Here is an 18498-nt window from a genome sequence, read left to right on the forward strand (position 1 = left end):
CCCTCCCTGCTCATGGTTTCCCTTGCATTCCCTTCCTTGCATTCTCACTGCAGGCACTTGTGTCAAGGCTGTTTCATAAATGCTAGGAGCATGCTTTGATGGAATTGTTGTCACAGCAAGTTGAAGTGACTGGATTCTTTTGCTGGTTGCGTGGTGTCACTGCCCCAAGGTGGTTCCCCACCTGCATGACAAGCAGTTGCACACTGAAAGTTTTCTGCATTCTTTTTCCAGTGTTCTGTGCTAGAGTAAAGGAGCTTAGTGCTGATGAGCGCTGGAGAAAACTATATATTGACAGTAATTATATTGCTGTGGTAATGGATAATGCTGCTCTTCTTGTTTTCTGATTCATCAGGATAGATGGACTTAATAATGAGAAAACTTTGCCATGAAGATCATGTAAAGCACAGAGCGGATGAAGCATGGGGTGAACAGGAAAGGCGTCAGTGGAAGCAGATGGGCAGCACAGCATGTGGTTTGCCTGGCATTTGTTGTTTTGCGATAGGAGGCTCAGAAATGAGTTACAGTGGGACTGAGAAGTGGAAAAACACTGAAATCCATGAATATTCAAAAGAGCAGAAGAAACAAATGTATTGACCTAAATGACCATTGGTGACTCAAAAGCTTAAAGGCAATGTATTTAAATCGTAATTGTGCATTAACAGCACGAAGGCATGTGGACAGAATGGGGCTGTGAGGATGGAAAGGGCAAGCTGCTGATTTCAGGAGCAAAATACAAAGTAATGGAAATAATTTCATTGGTGGTCCGCCTTCTTCTGCTCTGACCACAGAGACCCTTGACAAACCAGACTTGTAGGTTGGTGTCTTGAATTCTGCCAAAACTAACTCCAGTACTGCTACCCTTCTCTGAGCAGGGTTTTTCATTAGGCTAACTTTGTCAACAATTCAGTCTGAATCATCACCATGTGATTCATCCTTATGAATTGCAGACTGATTGCAATTTTTGCGTTTGTTTTTCCCAGCTGAAAGCAAGCTGACCTGCAGGTTTTTGCTTTGTTGCATCCATAGGGAAATTTTGCTGTGTTGGCCCATCGTCATTTTCCCCTCATTCTGTATTTTTTAAATAAACAGTAGAGATTACCTTGAATGAAAGGCTGAACTGACCTCTTTCAAACAAATCTCTTCCTGGAGAAGCTTAAATAAAAACCTCACTTTTATTCCTGCAATTTAATAGATCATTTTACAGATGAGATACGACCAAAGTACTATGGCTGATTAAGTCTTTATGTCTTAGACTTTTGAAATCTGTTTCTCAGGTAGAAAAGGTACAATAGCTATTCTGAAACCTAATCTTTATTTTAGGCATCTAGAGATTTCGTCTACGTTTGGTTTTGATTTTATTCTGTGTCCTTGTAACCATAATTTGTTTATATTTATATTTCCAACCTAGCTCCTGCAGTGCCTAAGTTTGCTTCTCTGCATCTGTATTGCTTTGTTCTGTATTTATTCATGTTTTTGTATGCTTGCAGGGAGCTTATAAACAGGAGGGGATCAATGTTTTACACAAACAGATAGTGATGGGAAAAGAGGGAATGGCTTTAAACTAAAAGAGGGGAGATTTAGGTTAGATGTTAGGCAGAAATTCTTTACTCAGAGGGCGGTGAGGCCCTGGCACTGCTGCCCAGACCTGTGGATGCCCTTTCCATGGAGGAGCTCCAGGCCAGGTTGGATAAGCCCTGGGCAGCCTGAGCTGATGGGGGCAGCCCTGCCCACAGCTGCGTGTTGGAACTCAGTGATCTTTGAGGTCCTCTCCAAACCAATTTGTGTGACATCAAGGAAAATCCTTTATATTGGCTACCATGAAAAGTTATTCTGCTGGAGATGGTTCTTTGTACTTATTTTATTTCGCAGCAAACATTGAGAGTCACAAATATAGAGGAGGGTAACTTGACTGTTGGTAACCTGGGGTGACAGTGAGCACAAGGTTGGAGATAAAGGTGAGTTTGTGATGAAGTCTGAGAGAATTTGGAAGATGATTCTGCATAAATAGGTGATTGAGCAATACAGCAGGTGAGATAGGTAGAAGCTGACAGGAGCAGTCCTTTGAGAAACAGCCTGGCTGCAGCATGGGCATGGCAAAACAGAGAGCTCCAGAGAACAAGCAGTGTAGAAGTGCTGCAGGTGTACCTGGCTCTGCTTACAGAATGAAAATGGTGAAGAAAGATTCTACTAAGTTCTTATGCACTCTTCTTTAAGGTTGCCTTTAGCCAGGATGAAGAAAGAATAGAGTTTCTCCTCCCCCCGATCTGCGATTTCCTTGCACTGATTATTACCAACTGTGGAAGCATTTGCCTCTGCATGTGTGATAGATGCCAGCAGCACAAGAAAGCTGTCTTTGGTGAGGGGGAAGAGGGTAGAAGAAAATCTTTTCTGATATTTCCTGGAGCAGAGTTCAGTGGAGCATTTCAGATGCTTGCTTTCTTGTTATTGCTGTTCTGCTTGTCTTTACCTTTGAATTAGGAAACTCTGTTAGTAAGCAGATGGATGGTTTTTGCATGTTAGTGTGATTGATTCATCCCCATGGGAGAGTACTTTTCATTATTAGAAAGCAGAAAAAAATGCATAAATTGGTATTTAAAGTAAAATTAGACTTAACTTACAAATGTTGACTCTGAGATTTTCCAAGTCAGAAATTTCTGTCATTCTTTTTCCTTTCTGATAAACGTAAACTGCTGGATTCAGAGCAAATAATGTGCATCTTTACGAAACATCAATACTCAAACTCGTCATGAAGGGACATGGTTTAAGTTGCTCAGGTTTTGATTTCACTGAAACAGGGGGGAGTGCCACCAGGAGGGAAGCAGGCACTGGTACATTGAACTGCTGCAGTTGTTTTTACCGCTGCTTTTTTCCAGCTCATTTCATTCTATTGCGGACTCAGCATCTACTGAGGCATGGTATGATAGTTGGGTTGGCTGGTTTCAGAGCAGATCTGGAGCATGGAGAAATGTATCTGCATGTTGATTTGGCCAAAGGATGGTTAATGTTCAGTTGTACATCACCATCACCAAAAAACAATGCCAGGAGCTTTTGTTTAAACCTGCAGTGTTATAGAAAACAGCATGTCATTACCTTAATCTTTTTATCCTGTTACTTAGCCATTACTCTTTCAAAAGTTTAGGCACTTCAGTTTCTGTGCAGGACCTCCTCTGGCCTGTGTTCAAAGACAGGGAATATGAAGTAAGCTTTCTCAAATAAAGTCAACCACATGTCCTCTCACCTTTGCCTTTGCATTGGCTGTCACCATTTGGGGTTATTTTTCCTATACTGCTAAGACAGAAGTAAATAGAGAAGAGAGAGGTTCTTTCTGAGATCAGAGCCTTTTTCCACTGAAGCCAACAACAGTAATTTTGAGGCTCAGATGATAAGACAGAAAACAAAAACAGCAATGAGACAGCTTTATACCAGGCCACAGTAAAGTGGGTTGTGCAGATGACTTTCAGAGAGGTACAAAGCCTAGAGCAGCACATACTCAGCTCTGCTCTCATCAGGTATGCAAGGGCCTTAATAATTCTGATTGTCACACGTACAATAGTGTTTGAAGGTATTGGAAATTTTGGGAGTTTGTTTTTAGTGTTGAAGCTCCCTCCCTGTAACTCACATAAATAAGCAGTTTCTTAATTTCTGTATAGAATATCTAGTTTCATAATTGGCATTTAAGTGAATCAATATACTGAATCAGTTGTTTGTTTAGATGGCACTAAGAGTGCTGTAGGTACACTTGGCAGCTCTATTGCAGGTGCAGCTTTTCCAGGCGGAGCCCCTGCTAGCGAGAGAGAAATTCAAATTTGCGCTGATTTATTCATACCCACATCTCATATGTGGGTGAGCTGAGCCTCCAGCTTTTGAGGTGTCTTGGGCATTGGTTACTTTCAAGGACAGGCCACAAGTAAGAAACACGAGGAGTTGAGATTATCTTAGTTCCAGTTAAAACATCCAGCCTATACACAGTGGTTATAATGACAGAGTTCATTACCTTCAGAGTGCTACAGAGGACTTACTGGAAAAGGTATTGTACAGCACATAATGTTTTGCATAATCATTTTAAAAGCCACCCAGAACTTCTTCCTGCATTTATCCCAAAGAACATGGAAATAACTTAGAAAAGCATGCTGTCAGTAGAGCTGAACTCAGGGCTGCACAGTGCACACCGTTATGCAGGTTAGGGTGGGTGCACAGAGTGCAACCAAAGGCTGAGTCAGGCTGCGTTGAGCTGGAATTTTTTAAGCTAATGAATGCTGACGAGCTGAGAGCAACGGGCACATAGCAGAGCCAGGGCCAGGCTGCGCTGTGTGTATGGTGCATGGAGGTGCCTCCAGGGAAGGTCACCTGCTGCTGTCCGGTACTGGCCACCCAGGGGCAAGGAGAGGGGCTGCTTTCTCCATTGCTTCTCATGTTTGTTGTCTGAGGCTATTTTTTCAAGTCCGAGTGTTTTATGAGCATGGTTGGAATGACAGAAGCATGCCTCTAGCTCTTCCTTAGGAGCTGCAGCGGTGCGGCATCTCCTGTAGCTCCATGTAAAGGTGCTATGTGCTGCTGGTCTCCAGTTCAAGTGGTATGGATGGTGTATCGAGATTCTGCTAACTAGAGAAATGGAAAGCAGTAAAAATAAATGTTGCTTTGCAAAGGATCTTTGGGAACAAGACTCAAAATTTGAGGATTATAGCAGTTCTGCTGGGGAGGGACCTGGGCCCCAAGCAAAGAGCTGCCTCTTTGGAGGAGTATTGCTGAGCACCTGGCTGACCTGCTCTCCAGAACATCTGGCAGCTGCCTGTCCTCTTCCTGGTGCTTTGGCAACCCGATCCGGAGTCAGCAAATGCAGGAGGAAGGGCTGTTGCATTCAGTAAGCTTCAGAGGAAGGAGCCACTGCCTGGAAGTGCTGGGAGCCACTGCCTGCTCTCTAGTCATGGGTAAATGGGCTGCTGCTGGGAATAAGCCTACCTTGGGGCAGGACTGAGGCTCTAAAATTCCCTCTCAGTGCTTCTTAGTGTCTCTTCATGCTAGTGAAGACAAGTGGCCCATGCTGTGCTACATTCCATAGGTAATCCTTTCCTGGTCCACAATAGCAAGAGGAGAAAAAAACTTCTTTCCAGTTAAACCTAACTATGATTAAGTAGTTGATCTTAGTGTGCTTTTGTGTTCGTGCGTGTAAATGCATGTAGTAGGCTGCAGTCTTCTTATTCTCTTTATTACTTTGTTGTACAGCAATGTGTCTTAAAATTTTGACCAGGGACATTTGTAGTCAGCCAGCGAAGTGCAGGAATACAGTGTTGCAGATGAGAGTGTGTTGGCCAATTTAGCAGGAGAGATTGTTTTCTTCTTTCTGAGTACTGCCTTCAGAATTATAGTAAAATGAGTATATCCACTTTGTTTTCAGGAGGGCTGATAATGATGATTTTGGAACTTCTACTAGCAAAATAGCATCTATGAAGGTTTTCCATGTGCTGGTGTGTCTTTACTGTGCAGAAGTTCTGTACAGAATGTGATCTTAACGTAGCTCACTTACAGTCCTTCAACATGCAGATAATCCCATGTCCTTCTGTCTTAGAGAAGCAGACCAGCATTTTCAGTTCCTGTTGGGCAGAGCCTAATATTGATCACTTATAACTTCCAAATGTATTCACTGATTTAATATTAATTTAGTAGTTGTGAAGTTTGAAGCTTCTTGCTAAGCAATGAAAAACCTTAGGACATTGATTTATCTTCAGAATCTCTCACAAGAAAATGGCTGAATAGGATTAGAAGGCACACCAAAGCATTTTGCAAACCACATGCCTAGGAGTTTGTTTCATCAGAAGGAATGAGCGCTTTCTAGTATTAGATGTGTAGGTTGGCAGCCCTGCCTTGGCAGGGAAGTTGGAGCCTGGTTGTCCTTGAGGTCCCTCCCAACCCAAGCCATTCTGTGTTTCAGTGATCCTATGACCTGAGCTCAATGTACACAGTATTTCCAACCCAGAGGAACTGAAGTCATACTTTGTTACTGGATTCAGAGGACTCTTGGTTTATTTTCTTCCCCTCGTGAAAGTCTGTGCAGTCCTGATTCCTAAAGTACTGAAGGTTTTAGGTGGAAGAAACTGTTATTAATTCTTTGGAGGCAGTTTGCTTAGCACTTTTCAGTGGACATGGTAACTGGATCATTTGGATTTCCAGGAGGACAGTTATGACAAGTTGCTGCAAGAAAGTGTTTTAAAACTCAGGAAGAAGAATGCAGGAGGTTTTCAGTAGGCTTGGAGTGCAGAGGATACCTTACAGTGCTATACTATAAAGGTTTTATTGTCATTCATTTGCAATCTCTTGAATAATTTGAGTGTCGTGGCCATCTTAGAATCATCTTTCTGAAACTTTTATGTTGCTTCATGACACACATATTATGTCATCTTCTCTGATGTCCACCTGTAGAGCACAGACAGACAAAACAAAAAATAATCAGTGAATTTATTGAAATGTCTGCTCTGAAAAATTGAGGAAAAAAAAAAAAGCTGACGTTGCTAAAGTTTTAACTTTTTTAAAATAGCTTTTGATTTTTATGCTTATCCTTCTCTTTTTGTTACGGAAAATGGTGAAAATGAAGTTTTGGTAGAACAGGATATTTCATTTGATCCTGAGTGGTAATTCTGTTGTGGTGAAAGTGATGTGTTTTCAACTCCTTCTGCACACTTATCTCAGCTAGTGAACTGCACAGTGTCCTTTTTCACTTACTACTAGCCGTGGTCCCCATCTTCTAGAATAACTGCACGTGTTTTCCTAATGTGTTCTTTTACAGTCGCTTTTCCCACTTATCCTTTGATATTTCCCACTTGTGTCAGCAGCTTTGTTGCATTTGGTCTGTAATGAAGTCAGGAATGAATGAGCTAACAAGCCTTCCTGCCCCTGAAAGCAGTGCTGAATGCAACCAGAGCCAGCATGCAGAGGTTTTCCCTCCTTAATTGGTGGTATATTTTTGCTACTTAGACTTTAAGAATCTTTAATGAGATACAATTACACTACAATTGTGTTTTTCAGGGATATAAAAGAAGGGCTAGGGCCTGCTGTCTCCCAGCATGATTTCCCTCGGTAGAGCAGGAACCATAGGCCCTTGATTTCTGCGAGATGGTGGCCAAGCTCTTCTCTTACTTGTGGTGTCAGCATTTCCTTCTCTGTGATAAATAAGACTTTTCAGAAAACACTCAGAGATCTTGGCTTTGCTCACAGACTCCTTGTTAATGGTGATTTCTCAACCTCACCTGATTTCAAGAGTTTGGCTCAAAGGCAGCTGGGCTGGGCTGCAGGCTGGGCAGGGGCGATGCCATATTGTTCAAGCAGGGCTGTTACTTTTGGAAGGGGTGTTTTGACATTGTTGTCTAAACGTTTCCAAGCTGAACCAATTTATACACATGGTTTTGTGTGTTTCTCATGGTATTGCTGGACCAAGGTTTTGGAAGTCTTCTTAGCTGGGCCACATAGTCAACTGGCAGCCTACTTATATTGATTTTCTTTTTTGAGGCTGACAGTGGCCTTTTGGACCATTTCAGATGAAGTACTTGATCCTGAAGAGGAAAAGCATGCTTTTCCCAGAAGCAGAAGATGGATGGGCCCAGCAAAACGCTGTGACTCACATGCATCTTTCCTCTGAAGGAAGAAATTAGTGTCACTTTCTGTTCCAGCCTTGTCCCTCATGAGGTGGTGGTGATCTTCCAGGATGTAGTAACCTCTTTGGTTGTTCAAAACATTTACACAGTCAGAAATCATTTCTATCTTAGCCATTTAAAAGCTGGGAAACAAGAAGAAACTCACAGTAGCATTCATCTTTCTAGATTTGCACTGACTACCCAGAGATATGACTTTTTTGGTCATTGTATCTAAGATTTAACATTATATTATGTCTTCTATTGACTTATCTGGGGCCAATCTCAAAATTTCCACACTGGTTTCAAAGTTAGAGCAGAAAGGATCTCTATTTATCCATTAAATCTTTATCTCCCAGTTAAATTGAGAATGGGTGAGACCCATCACTTCCTAGTTGAGGTTCAGGGACACCAAAAGTTTACACAGCAAGATCTCTTACCTCTGAACAACTCAGTGTTGAGGAATTGTTCAAATGCAGTTGTTGACCGTGGTACATGATGAAGTGGAAGAGGATAGAGAGAGCATTGCTTTATAAATGTTCAAAGCTTTGTATAAAAAAATTACAGTAAACTTTGAGAAGGAGAGTAAGTTCTAGCAAATCATTTAAGAGATTGCTTCTCATTTTTAGTTTGGAAAATGAGTATAGCATAATAGGATAAGAATCGACTTTCAAACCAGTTTTTCAGTTCTATGCAGAGAAAAAAAGGACTGGAAAATATGTAAGAAGTAAAAATGTAAAGTGGAATCTAAACATTTGCGGTGTATTTTAGATCACTGAAATGTTTCTTCTTCGCATTCAAGTGATGCAGAGCAAAACTTGATAGTAAGTTGATAGTAAGGCAGGAAACCCACAAGGATGATTTTAATCTTCTGAGTACTAGCTGTGGGTGTGTTAGTCTGTAGACATGTTTGTTTGCATTTTGAAGATATTTTGACATATCAAGTAATCTCATTTTCTTCCACTTCTTGGTAAGCACAAGTCAGACAACATGTTTCACTCTGAAGAGTGTTTTTATTGTCAGCCTTCATTTCTTTAGATCGTACATTGCAAAACGATCTTTATATTACAAATGAAAATGATAATGGAAAGAGCAATTCCTGAGAGCCAGAGCCCCTGCCTCATTAGCACTTTGGCTCTGGCGCATGTGGTGCTATCACAGCTATACATCCACGTTGGTGCATGTCACTGCCTACCCTGCAGTCTGCTCTCTGTGTGCTGAGAAGTAACCTGTGCTAGTGAGGGCACCCCCAGCAACCCACTTTGGTCAGCAGTAATGCCAGCTTTGTGGTCACCATCAAGTGCTGGGGAAGAAACTCAGTTTCAGAAGAGCTTTACATAGAAGAAAAAAGTTATTTGAATGCCTAAGTACCTTTTTATTATTATTGTGTTGCGTGTCAGTGGCAGTTCATGTGTTTTGCCAAGGCTTTGTCAGCCCACTGAGGATGTGGCCCTGGATGCAGATTACATGTAACCTGGTGCACGATCAGTCAGAGCAACTTTCCGGGTGATTTTCAGGTAGTTTCTGAGTCTCTTGACAGATGTGTGTTTTCATATTCCTGCAGTTCTTACTGTACAGTCATCTGAACCTGCAGAAATGCTGATGTGTAATTAAGTAATACTGTTTCACTGCTGTGTTTTTTTGCAGTGTTTCTTGCTCTTTCTGCTCCCTCTCTCAGCTCTCCTGTTGTGTCATCACATTTCTTCTTGGTAGTGTTTCCTTTTCCTGAATATTTTGGGGCTTTTTTTAGTTCGAAACATTAAAAGTGAGCAGCTGTTTCTCAGTCCTTAGTTATATCCTTCATAGTATAGCAGTATGTATTTGGAAATACTATGTAATAATAAAACCTCAGGAAAATATTTCAACTGCTTCTAAGAAGTCACTTGAGGTATGGGGTGTCGTGCTGAATGGGTGTCTTACTTAACACCCTGTCCTGTGGGTGTCCAGCATTTCCAGCAAAATTATTACCATTAGTTATCTCAAGCTGAGCACTCAGATGATCATTTGTGTCTGAAAATCAGGAATCTTTTCATTTGCTAGGGCTAGAAGTATTTTGAGATACCTCCTGGGGTTGGAGATTTGTGGGGGTTTTTTGTTTGCTTGGTTGTTTTTCTTTGCTTGTTTGTTTTTCCCCTTTTTAATGTGCCTCGAGCTGTTGCAAACTAATTCACTGCAGGAGACTCTGTCTATACATTGCTGCATGAGCGTGAGTGTGTATAAGATAATAGAGAGTGACTGACTACAATATGTGCATTTAAGCTACTCACTGAAAATTACTGAGCGTTAAAATCCACCGGGAATCACACGAGTTCTAAATTAGGGAAGCACATGTTATTCAGTATGTGGAAATGAGTCCTTGTGCAAGAGCAGCTCTCAATAAAAAGACTGAGTATTGTTCCCTGGAGTACACAAATCCTAGTTTGGCCACTGTACCAGCTTTTACTATTTCTCTAGAAGCATACGTTGCCTTTTGTTATTATTTTTTTCCTGTATTTTGTTCCACTGTGCATTTCTCGTGGGCCGTCTGTCAAGAGACAGTGCTGTGCTGTGATGAATGAGCTGTAAAGAAAGTATTGTGGTGCTTAACGTGGACAATGACAGGTTCTGGACAGCTTATAATTGTTTGAATATGTTTTTATTGCATTGTGCAGTGTCACAGTAACTCTGAAAAACTGGCAATTTGACCTAAGGTTGAAGTGAGCCAAATGCTGTAGGGTAAATGAGCATTTTTAGGAAGGATGACGCTTTTCTGCTTATTAGGTATGGTCAGGATGTCAGTCTGAATATATTTCTCTGTGATTAAAGCATGTATGAGGGCTACTCCGAAAATAATGCCTCCAATTTTATTATGTTGGTCTGTGACATCAGAGGCAGATGTTAGTAGTGCAGCAGTAGAGGTTGAACTTTCCCACCTATGTTCTGTTACATTTTGGTGCCATGTGAAAGACGGCAGTAGAGGGCAGTCTGAAAAATGGTGTCCAATTGGAAGCACATATGAAGCAAAAGTAATTGAATTCCTCCATATAGAAAAGCATTGCACTCTTTGCATTCATTGACACTTGCTAAACATTTCTGGAGACGAGGCAGAGGATGTGAGCACAGTACGGCAGTGTGTGCTGCATTTCAGAAGAGGTGGCAGTGACATGAAAGACAGGCTGTGTTCCAGGCAGCTGTGCACAGCTGTCACACCACAAAATGAAGAGCGTCTCAATCGCGTTTTCTACACAGATCAGCAGATTACAGCCAGGGAACTGAGCACAGAACTGAATATCAGCTTCGAGGCATTGGAAATGATGGTGGCAACATTGGAATATTGCTAAGTTTGTGCCAGTTGTATCCCACAAATGCTTGCCCAGGAAGAGAAGGCTCACCATCTGTAAGTTTTTCAGGACCTATTGAACCACTATGAGGCTAAAGGTGACAGTTTCCTGGATTGCATCATTACTGGTAACGAGATGTGGTATCACTGCTTTGAGCTGGAGTCAAAATGGCAATCGGTAGAGTTGCTGAGATGAGAATTCCCCACTGAAGGAGAAGTTCAAGACGCAGCCTTCAATGGGTAAAGTGAAGTGTGCCATCTTTTGGTGTAGGAAAGGGGTGATTCTTCTGGTTTTCCTGCAACCCCAGCAAACCATCAACTCCGATTGCCACATTTTGACCCCCAATTAAGCCTCAAACTTCCAGAGTGAGGCCAGAGAGCAAGACAGCGTTTATCTTGTAACACCGTAATGCCAAGCCCCATACCAGTTTGAAGGCTGTGGAGCACACTGTCAATTTTGGCTGGACTGTCCAACCACCCCTACCTAGTGTGGATTTGGTACCTTCTGACTTCCATCCATTTGATCTGATGAAAGATGGTCTGTGTGGACAGCATTTTCCTAACAGCAGTGCTATCACTGCAGCTGTAAAACAGTGGATCGCCTCCACTGGTGCAGATTTTTAGGGGCACAGCATGCAGGCTCTTGCTTTTTGCTGGCAAAAATGCATAGCTAATGGTGGTGACTGTGTTGAAAAATAGTGTTTTCTAGCTGAGAATTTGCACTATCAAATAGTGTTATTGTGCTCTGTGTATCTGTTACAGTTTCCATGGAAATAAATAGGAGGCATTACTTTTGGAGTGACCTATACATTTTAAAAGTGTTTAAATACTTTTGGAGTCCTTCCTGTCTTAAAAAATATAATGAGTCTTGAAAATCCATGGGATGTGGACAAGTAAGTTGAATCCTGTTGACCATCAAGCATTTTTGTGCCTAAAATTCATGTTGGCATGCTATGAAAACAGTATTTCTGTACTCTTGAATCAAATAGGTAAGAGGGTGGAAAATCCTTATGGTCACAGGTGATTGATTTGTCATCAGTGATGCTGTTCACATGGAGAAGAGCTTAGTTAGCAGTGTGGTGGAGGATTCTCAGTATTGAGGCTGCGTTAGCTGGCTTAATTTGTTCAAGATTCATAGATCCTTTTTGTAGTCTCCGGGTGGTTACGTATTGTCATCTTGATTCATTGGTAGGGTGCATAAGAACACTTTCTAAAGGTTTGTCTTACTGTTTTCAAATTGAAACACTAAAATAATAAAGACAGAGGGTTAAACAGAGGCCATGGAGAAACTGGTCTCAAAACAGATGAACCTACCTGGCATTCTCCTGCCTTCAGTATAAACCATGCACTTGACAAATGAAACAGTACCTTTAACGAGGTCTGAAGCTGTTTATGTTAAAGATCACCCTTTAGATAAGACCAGTAGAAGAATGACCAAACAAAAGACATTCTGCCCATCCAGAAACATCCGGGTGTTGTTGGGAAAGCATTTAGCAGTAGGTGGAAAATTGGACTAGATATCTTAGGGGTCTTTTCCAACCTTGTTGATTTTTTTCAGTGGTAATCTGTGCTTTGATTGTAGGCAGCAGAAAATAAGCCCCACCAGGAAGTTTAGAGCCATCCTTACAGCAAACAAAGAAGAAATATGAAACTATTGTTGCTGCTATTGTTTCATGTAGAGAATATTAAACATTTTTTCTCATTTTAGTAGCTATATATATGTATACACACAGATATGTCAGCTTGTGTATGCAAAATGTTGCAGCAAAGCAAACTACTCTGTGTGGGCCAGAATCAGTGTTTTTTGCTGTTTTCCTCCCATCCTGTATGATGACCCATGGACTTGACTTTCACTTCTTAAAAAGAAAGAATGACAGGTCAGAATGAAAAAAGTTGATTTGCAGCTGAGGGAGAGCTGCTGGACAGTGAGTTAACACAGGTTTATCAAGAGCCAGCCCAACTCTGGAGCTGCACTGAAGAGCTGTTGTAAACCCTTGGCTTGAAAGCAAGGCAAGTGGCAGGGCTGAATGCCCTGCCATATTTCTGTCTTGTGAATTTTCTGGGGTGTGTGCCTTTGTTCACGGCCAGGTTCGATCTCCTTCAATGCGCTTCAGCAGCGGAGAGTTGCAGCTGTGCCAGCTGAAGGAGAACCAGTGTGACTTCTGCCTCTTGCTTCTGGAGTATTTCAGAGTGCCATCAGTCAGTGAGCAGACAGTAGCTCTCCTTGAGATGGAATACCAGCCAGACTCACATTTATCTCGAGTACTGGCTATGCAAGCTGGCTGACACATTAATTTAGTTTGTGCTTCTCAGTTCGTACTCTTTTCACTTATGATCAAATATTGGAAAAGGTTACAATTAATCACAGAGTGAGAATGGAAGCTGGCAAAGCTAATGATGGATTATTACATTCTGTCTGCTCTGTAGGAGAATAGCTGGGGTACTTTCATGACAGAAAACTATTATTAGTAATGAGAAATTATAAAGGAAAGCAACTTACACCCATCTCCCATTTTGCAACCTATGTTTCTTCTTTACAGTTTTTAAAAATGAAGCAATTTGCTAACACTGTTGGCTGTAGCCAGGTTTTGTGGCTATGTGGCTGCCTTTGCAGAGCTGTGAGACACCAGGAGGTTTCAGCTCTCCATGCAGCCCTGTGCTCTGGGCTCACAGCAGATGAATGTTCAATGTGTGAAGCTAATTTCCAAATTTCCACAGTGTGCCTGCCCCCAAGCTGCAAGATTGTGCAGCAGAGGAACCACAGGGAGGCCTTGCAAAAAAAACCAACATGGACTGCTGGACTGTCTGTGGTGTGTGCTTGTTCTTTGAACATGAACTAATTGCTGGTTGTTAAAAAGCAAAAGTGTTGCTGGGCTGAGACAGATGATGAAAAATGAGGGAGTATTTATGACCCAGCCACGTGCTCAAGCAGCAAAAGCTTTGGGTAAGAAATACTTCCAGGCTTCCCAGGGCAGACATCTACCTGTGGCTACCAGCAAGTGCTGCTGCTGGGCACAGAGTATTCCCTTGATTTAATGGGACACAGCATCTGGTTGCTGAAATTATAACATAAGGAAAAGAAATGGAGCTTGTGTAGCTGTGATATGCAGTCATTAAAAACTAAATTTTAAAGTAAAAATACCCATCTCACTTTATTTATAAGGTTATCTTATGCTTTTAAGTATGGTAGAATTTCATAGTCCTTTGCTCACTGCTGGTCAGCAGGATTGTCTGGGATTGCAAGTGCTGTTGTCAGTGCCTAGCAGATGCACTTGGGGCTCCCTGGTAGTTTTCAAGGTACAATACAAAATAAACCTTTCTTACTTGCCTAATTTTCAATCTAAAAGAAGAGCTACTTTCTGAGAGGGGAATAAAAAGCATATCCCACTTTTTCATTGGGAACAGGGCCTGGCCTTTGGTTGCTACTTAATCCACAGACTTAACGTTTACACGTTTGATGATTTAAATGAATAGCTCCTAGTTAGGATATGATAAAGATATATAGAACACCTTAAGCCATAAGTCAAAGGTGTTCTGTGTTTCCTTTTATTTCAGCTGGTCGGGTTTTACATGCCATAAGTGCATAACTGTTCTCCAGGGCTACTTTGCATCAGTTTACACTTTCAGCATTTCTGTTCATCAGCTTGTCTCCATACCTGCTATCTCACATACAGGGGAGAGACAACCTGCCAGAGTCCTAGGATGGAGCCAAGGATATGAGTCTGTATAACCGGAGCAACCTGTCATCTCTCCATGGTAGCCAACAGGACAAACTTAAGGACATGAGCTGGGCAAGGCTTCAAATTGTTGTAGAGGAGCTGTTGCTGTGCATCCATGGAGGTGCCCTAAGTTCATGCACCCTCTTGCAAGGACCTGAATGGTCCCTTTGTATGTGACTGGGAAGCAGCACACTGTGGTTGCAGCAGGCAACGGAGTAGATTTGCTTTGCTAGTCTATCTGCCATATCACTGCACATGCAGGTGTCTCGGATGTAGGGGTTTTTTTCAGCATGTCACGACTGACCACACGTGAAATTTGGGCTAGTCCAGGTGTCTGTTGCACTGCAGTGATCAGTGAATTATTTCTGTGTGTGAAAAGGAGTCAAATGAAAAGGAGCCACTTTTTCCCAGCCTGATACAGATCTAACAGCCAGACTTTGCTGGTTGAGTCTAATTCAGTTTGTTAGGAACTGCAGTAAGCAGCATTAAGTGAGAGATGCCATGATTACTCCCAATAGTGTGTTTTCAGGATTGCCTCCATTCCTGCAGCAGCTGGATGGAGCTTTGTTATAACCATTCGGCATGCACCAGCAGAGCAGAGTGTGCCTTTCCTGAGTGGGGTGGTGAATAACATGAAGACTAGAATGTTACAGGGCAGGATTTCTTAAGCCTTATGAATGGCTGCAATGCTATCAGTACTGGCTCTTACACCAGCCTCCCCCCAGACCTCGCACTGAGCAGCACCTTGCCCCACACGTGTAGCAGTAACCAACCAGTCTGTGTGTTAGCAAAGCACCTACAAGCACAGGACAGACGTCTTGGTTATGCTCATTCCCACAAAAATAGCAACACCTTAGGAGATGACAGCTCTCATTTCCTCTCGTTCGGTAGGGGAGAGCGCAGGAGGAGCTGGACAGAGCGGTGCCACTTGCTGAGAGACTTGGCATGGTCAGGAATACATTGAAGGCTGTCAAGAGGAATTTAGTTAAGGGTGAGTGCTCTGGCATGGGGAGGGATGGGTGAGGGTGCCCGGCAGGCAGCCCCCCACAGCCACCAGCCTCCCTGTGTCTCTGCTCAATACAGGCGATTGCCCCATGGCCTGCAGGATATTTTCTTGAGCAACTCTATTAGGAAATCAGATTTTGCTAACAACTGCAAGAGGATAGTTGTGCTCTGTGACAGAGATTGGGTAAGTGGTGCCTGAATGAATGTTTTCTTTAAAAGGATGCATTCTGTGCTTTCGATAGAAATTTTGTTAACATTCATGTTGCACAAATGCCATTCAGCATCCTGAGGAAATGGAGAGGTCAATCATTTCTCTTGGTACCTTCCATTGCCGAAACAATTTGATAAGCCTTGGAGAGCATTTTCATTTATTCATTTCTCCAGGCTGTTTACTGCTTTTCCACATGATTAAATGCTTCATTTTTTTAATATCAGATCAATAAAGTCATGGCAGAAAGATTAAATTTTCTCTTTCTGAGGTCTGAGGATGAAGTACCTTGTGTGACATATTCTGGGGACAAAACTAAGGCTCTTCTGAGCCGGAATCAGGAAGTGTCACTGGCTTGGCTTCCTCAAACCATGTCCTCAGATAGTCGGGGACAAGTGGCATCATTCACATGCGGCAGTGCTTCAGTGCTATGGTTTGAAAAGGAGAGAGTAGTTGAAGTGATCATTGGTTTGACAAAGCTTAGTGAATGGAGGTTGGCTTGGGAACACAGTCCTGGCAGCTGCAGCCTGACCTGCAGCCTCCTATTCACAAACGCAGTTTGAGGTAGGTGCAAATCCATGGAAGATTCTTCTCCACAGTGTAAATGTGTGGTGTTCTAAGAATATGACCATGCCTTCAATTGCATGAAGTGCTGCATTTAAAAACAAACAAACAAAAAAACTGACTGGGTGGCTGGGCCCAGAGAAGGTGGTGAATGGAGTGAAATCCAGCTGGTGACCAGACACTAATGGTGTTCACCAGGGGTTGGTATTGTGGCTGGACCTGTTTAATGTCTTTATTGATGATTTTGATGAGAGAATTGAGTAAGTTTGCAGATGACTCCAAGCTGGGGTGAAGTACTGATCTTCCTGAGTGTAGGAAGGTCTTACAGAGAGACTTGGGCAGGTTGGATCAGGGGGCTGAGGCCAGCAGGATGAAGTTCAGCAAGACCAAGTGTCGGGTCCTGCACTTTGGTCGCAACAACCCCATGCAGTGCTACAAGCTTGGGACAGAGTGGCTGGAAAGTTGCATGGACTTGGGGGTGCTGGTCAGTGCTTGGCTGAGAATGAGCCACCAATGTGCCCAAGTGGCCACGATGGCCAGCAGGAGAAGGGAGGTGGTTGTCCTCCTGTAGTCAGCTCTGGTGTGGCTGCATCTGGAGTGCTGTTCAGTTTTGGACCTCTCACTACAAGAACGACATAGAGGCACTGGAACGTGTCAAGGGAAGGGCAAAGAAGCTGGTGTATGAAGCACAAATCTTATGAGGAGTGGCTGAGGGAACTGGAATTGTCTAATCTAGAGAAAAGAAGGCTCAGAGGAGACCTTACTGCTCTCTACGACTGCCTGAAAGGAGGCTGTAGTGAGATGGAGATTGGCCTCTTCTCTCAAATAAATAGCAATAGGACTAGAGGGAGTGCCCTCAAGTTGCACCAGGGGAGGTTCCAGTTGGATATTAGGAAGAGTTTCTTCTCCAAAAGAGTGATGAGGCATTGGAACAGGCTCCTCTCCTGATGATGGAGTCACTGTCCCTGAATGTGTTTAAGGGAAGGATAGATGTAGTACTTAGTGACATGGTTTAATGGGCAGTATTAGTGGTAGGTGTATGGTTGGACTAGATAATCTTTAAGGTCTTTTCCAACTTTAATGATCCTATTATTATTCTTAGAGAAAAATCAGAGGAAATGAAGTTTGCTTGGTATTGCTGTGTGTATTAATTCCAGTTGTTCAGAGGGAACATGGTAAGGAGAGGTCAGCTTTGCTTTGCAGTGAAACAGGGACCCTGCTGGCTAATGAAGCAAAGAGACAGCACACAGCATTTATTATTGATGCTATTAAGAGCCAGACAGGGCTGTGCTCCTTTTGATGGTGCCAAGTAGCTTTTTGAAGAGGTGGTGAAGAGCCTGCGGTGCCCAGAGCCCTCTTGCCCCACTCCAGTGGTGTGAGAGATGCTGTCAGCTGGGTTTCCAGGCCACCTGTCATGGGCACAGCCCCATGGGAGATGCTCTCCAGCCACAGAGATACACAGCATTTGTGCTTTTGCCTGCATGGCTGAGTCTGTCTCTTGTTGTACGAGGTGCTGGTATCCCTGTCTCTGTGCTAGAGCTTCACGGTCGATTTAAGCTGATGTAAGCATGAGCTGCAGTCAAAAGGGAGAGCTTCTATTGCTGCCCCTATGTGAACGGTGGCCTTAGCATCAGATTTGAGAGTTAAATGTTCTACTGAGAAAGTAAAGGTGTCACTGAACCAAATTTCACATTTACATTCATCTGCATTAGTATTTTAAAATCGGAGGAGAACAATATAACAGAACACAGCTCGACAGCCTGGAGAAGAGGAGGCTGAGGGGAGGCCTCATGGCAGCTGCAGCTCCTCACAGAGTTCAGGGAGCAGTGGTGAGCTCTGCTCTCTGCTGTTCTGAGGGGACGGCATGGAGCTGTGTCAGGGGAGGGGCAGGTGGTGGTTAGGGACAGGGTCTGCCCCAGAGAGCAGTGGGCACAGCACAGGCTGCCCAGGGCAAGCATGGAGTTGCTGGAGCTCAGGAAGCAGGGCTTTCAGGCATTGTGTTTGGATCTTGGGTGGTGCTGTGTGGAGCCAGGAGTTGGAGTCAGTGATCCCTCTGGGTCC

General features: G+C 43.0%; 1 protein-coding gene across 12 annotated transcripts in view; it reads left to right on the plus strand.

Annotated features, from left to right (window-relative positions):
- The window catches only part of PAK5 (p21 (RAC1) activated kinase 5), a 323333-nt gene that overhangs the window by 263943 nt on the left and 40892 nt on the right, over positions 1-18498 (plus strand). For 10 of the 12 annotated variants that reach the window (XM_090134842.1, XM_090134845.1, XM_090134844.1 and 7 more), the window contains one exon: positions 15552-15651. The exons of 1 other annotated variant lie outside the window; for it this stretch is intronic. In XM_090134842.1, coding sequence (XP_089990968.1) covers positions 15552-15651 — 100 coding nt within the window. Of the gene's footprint in view, positions 1-15551; positions 15652-15743; positions 15850-18498 lie in introns of those variants that run through there. One more of the 12 variants, XM_090134849.1, reaches the window with a different exon arrangement.

This window comes from Phasianus colchicus, chromosome 2 (genome assembly GCF_987193195.1).
Source record: "Phasianus colchicus chromosome 2, bPhaCol1.hap1.1, whole genome shotgun sequence".
Lineage (NCBI taxonomy): Eukaryota > Metazoa > Chordata > Aves > Galliformes > Phasianidae > Phasianus > Phasianus colchicus.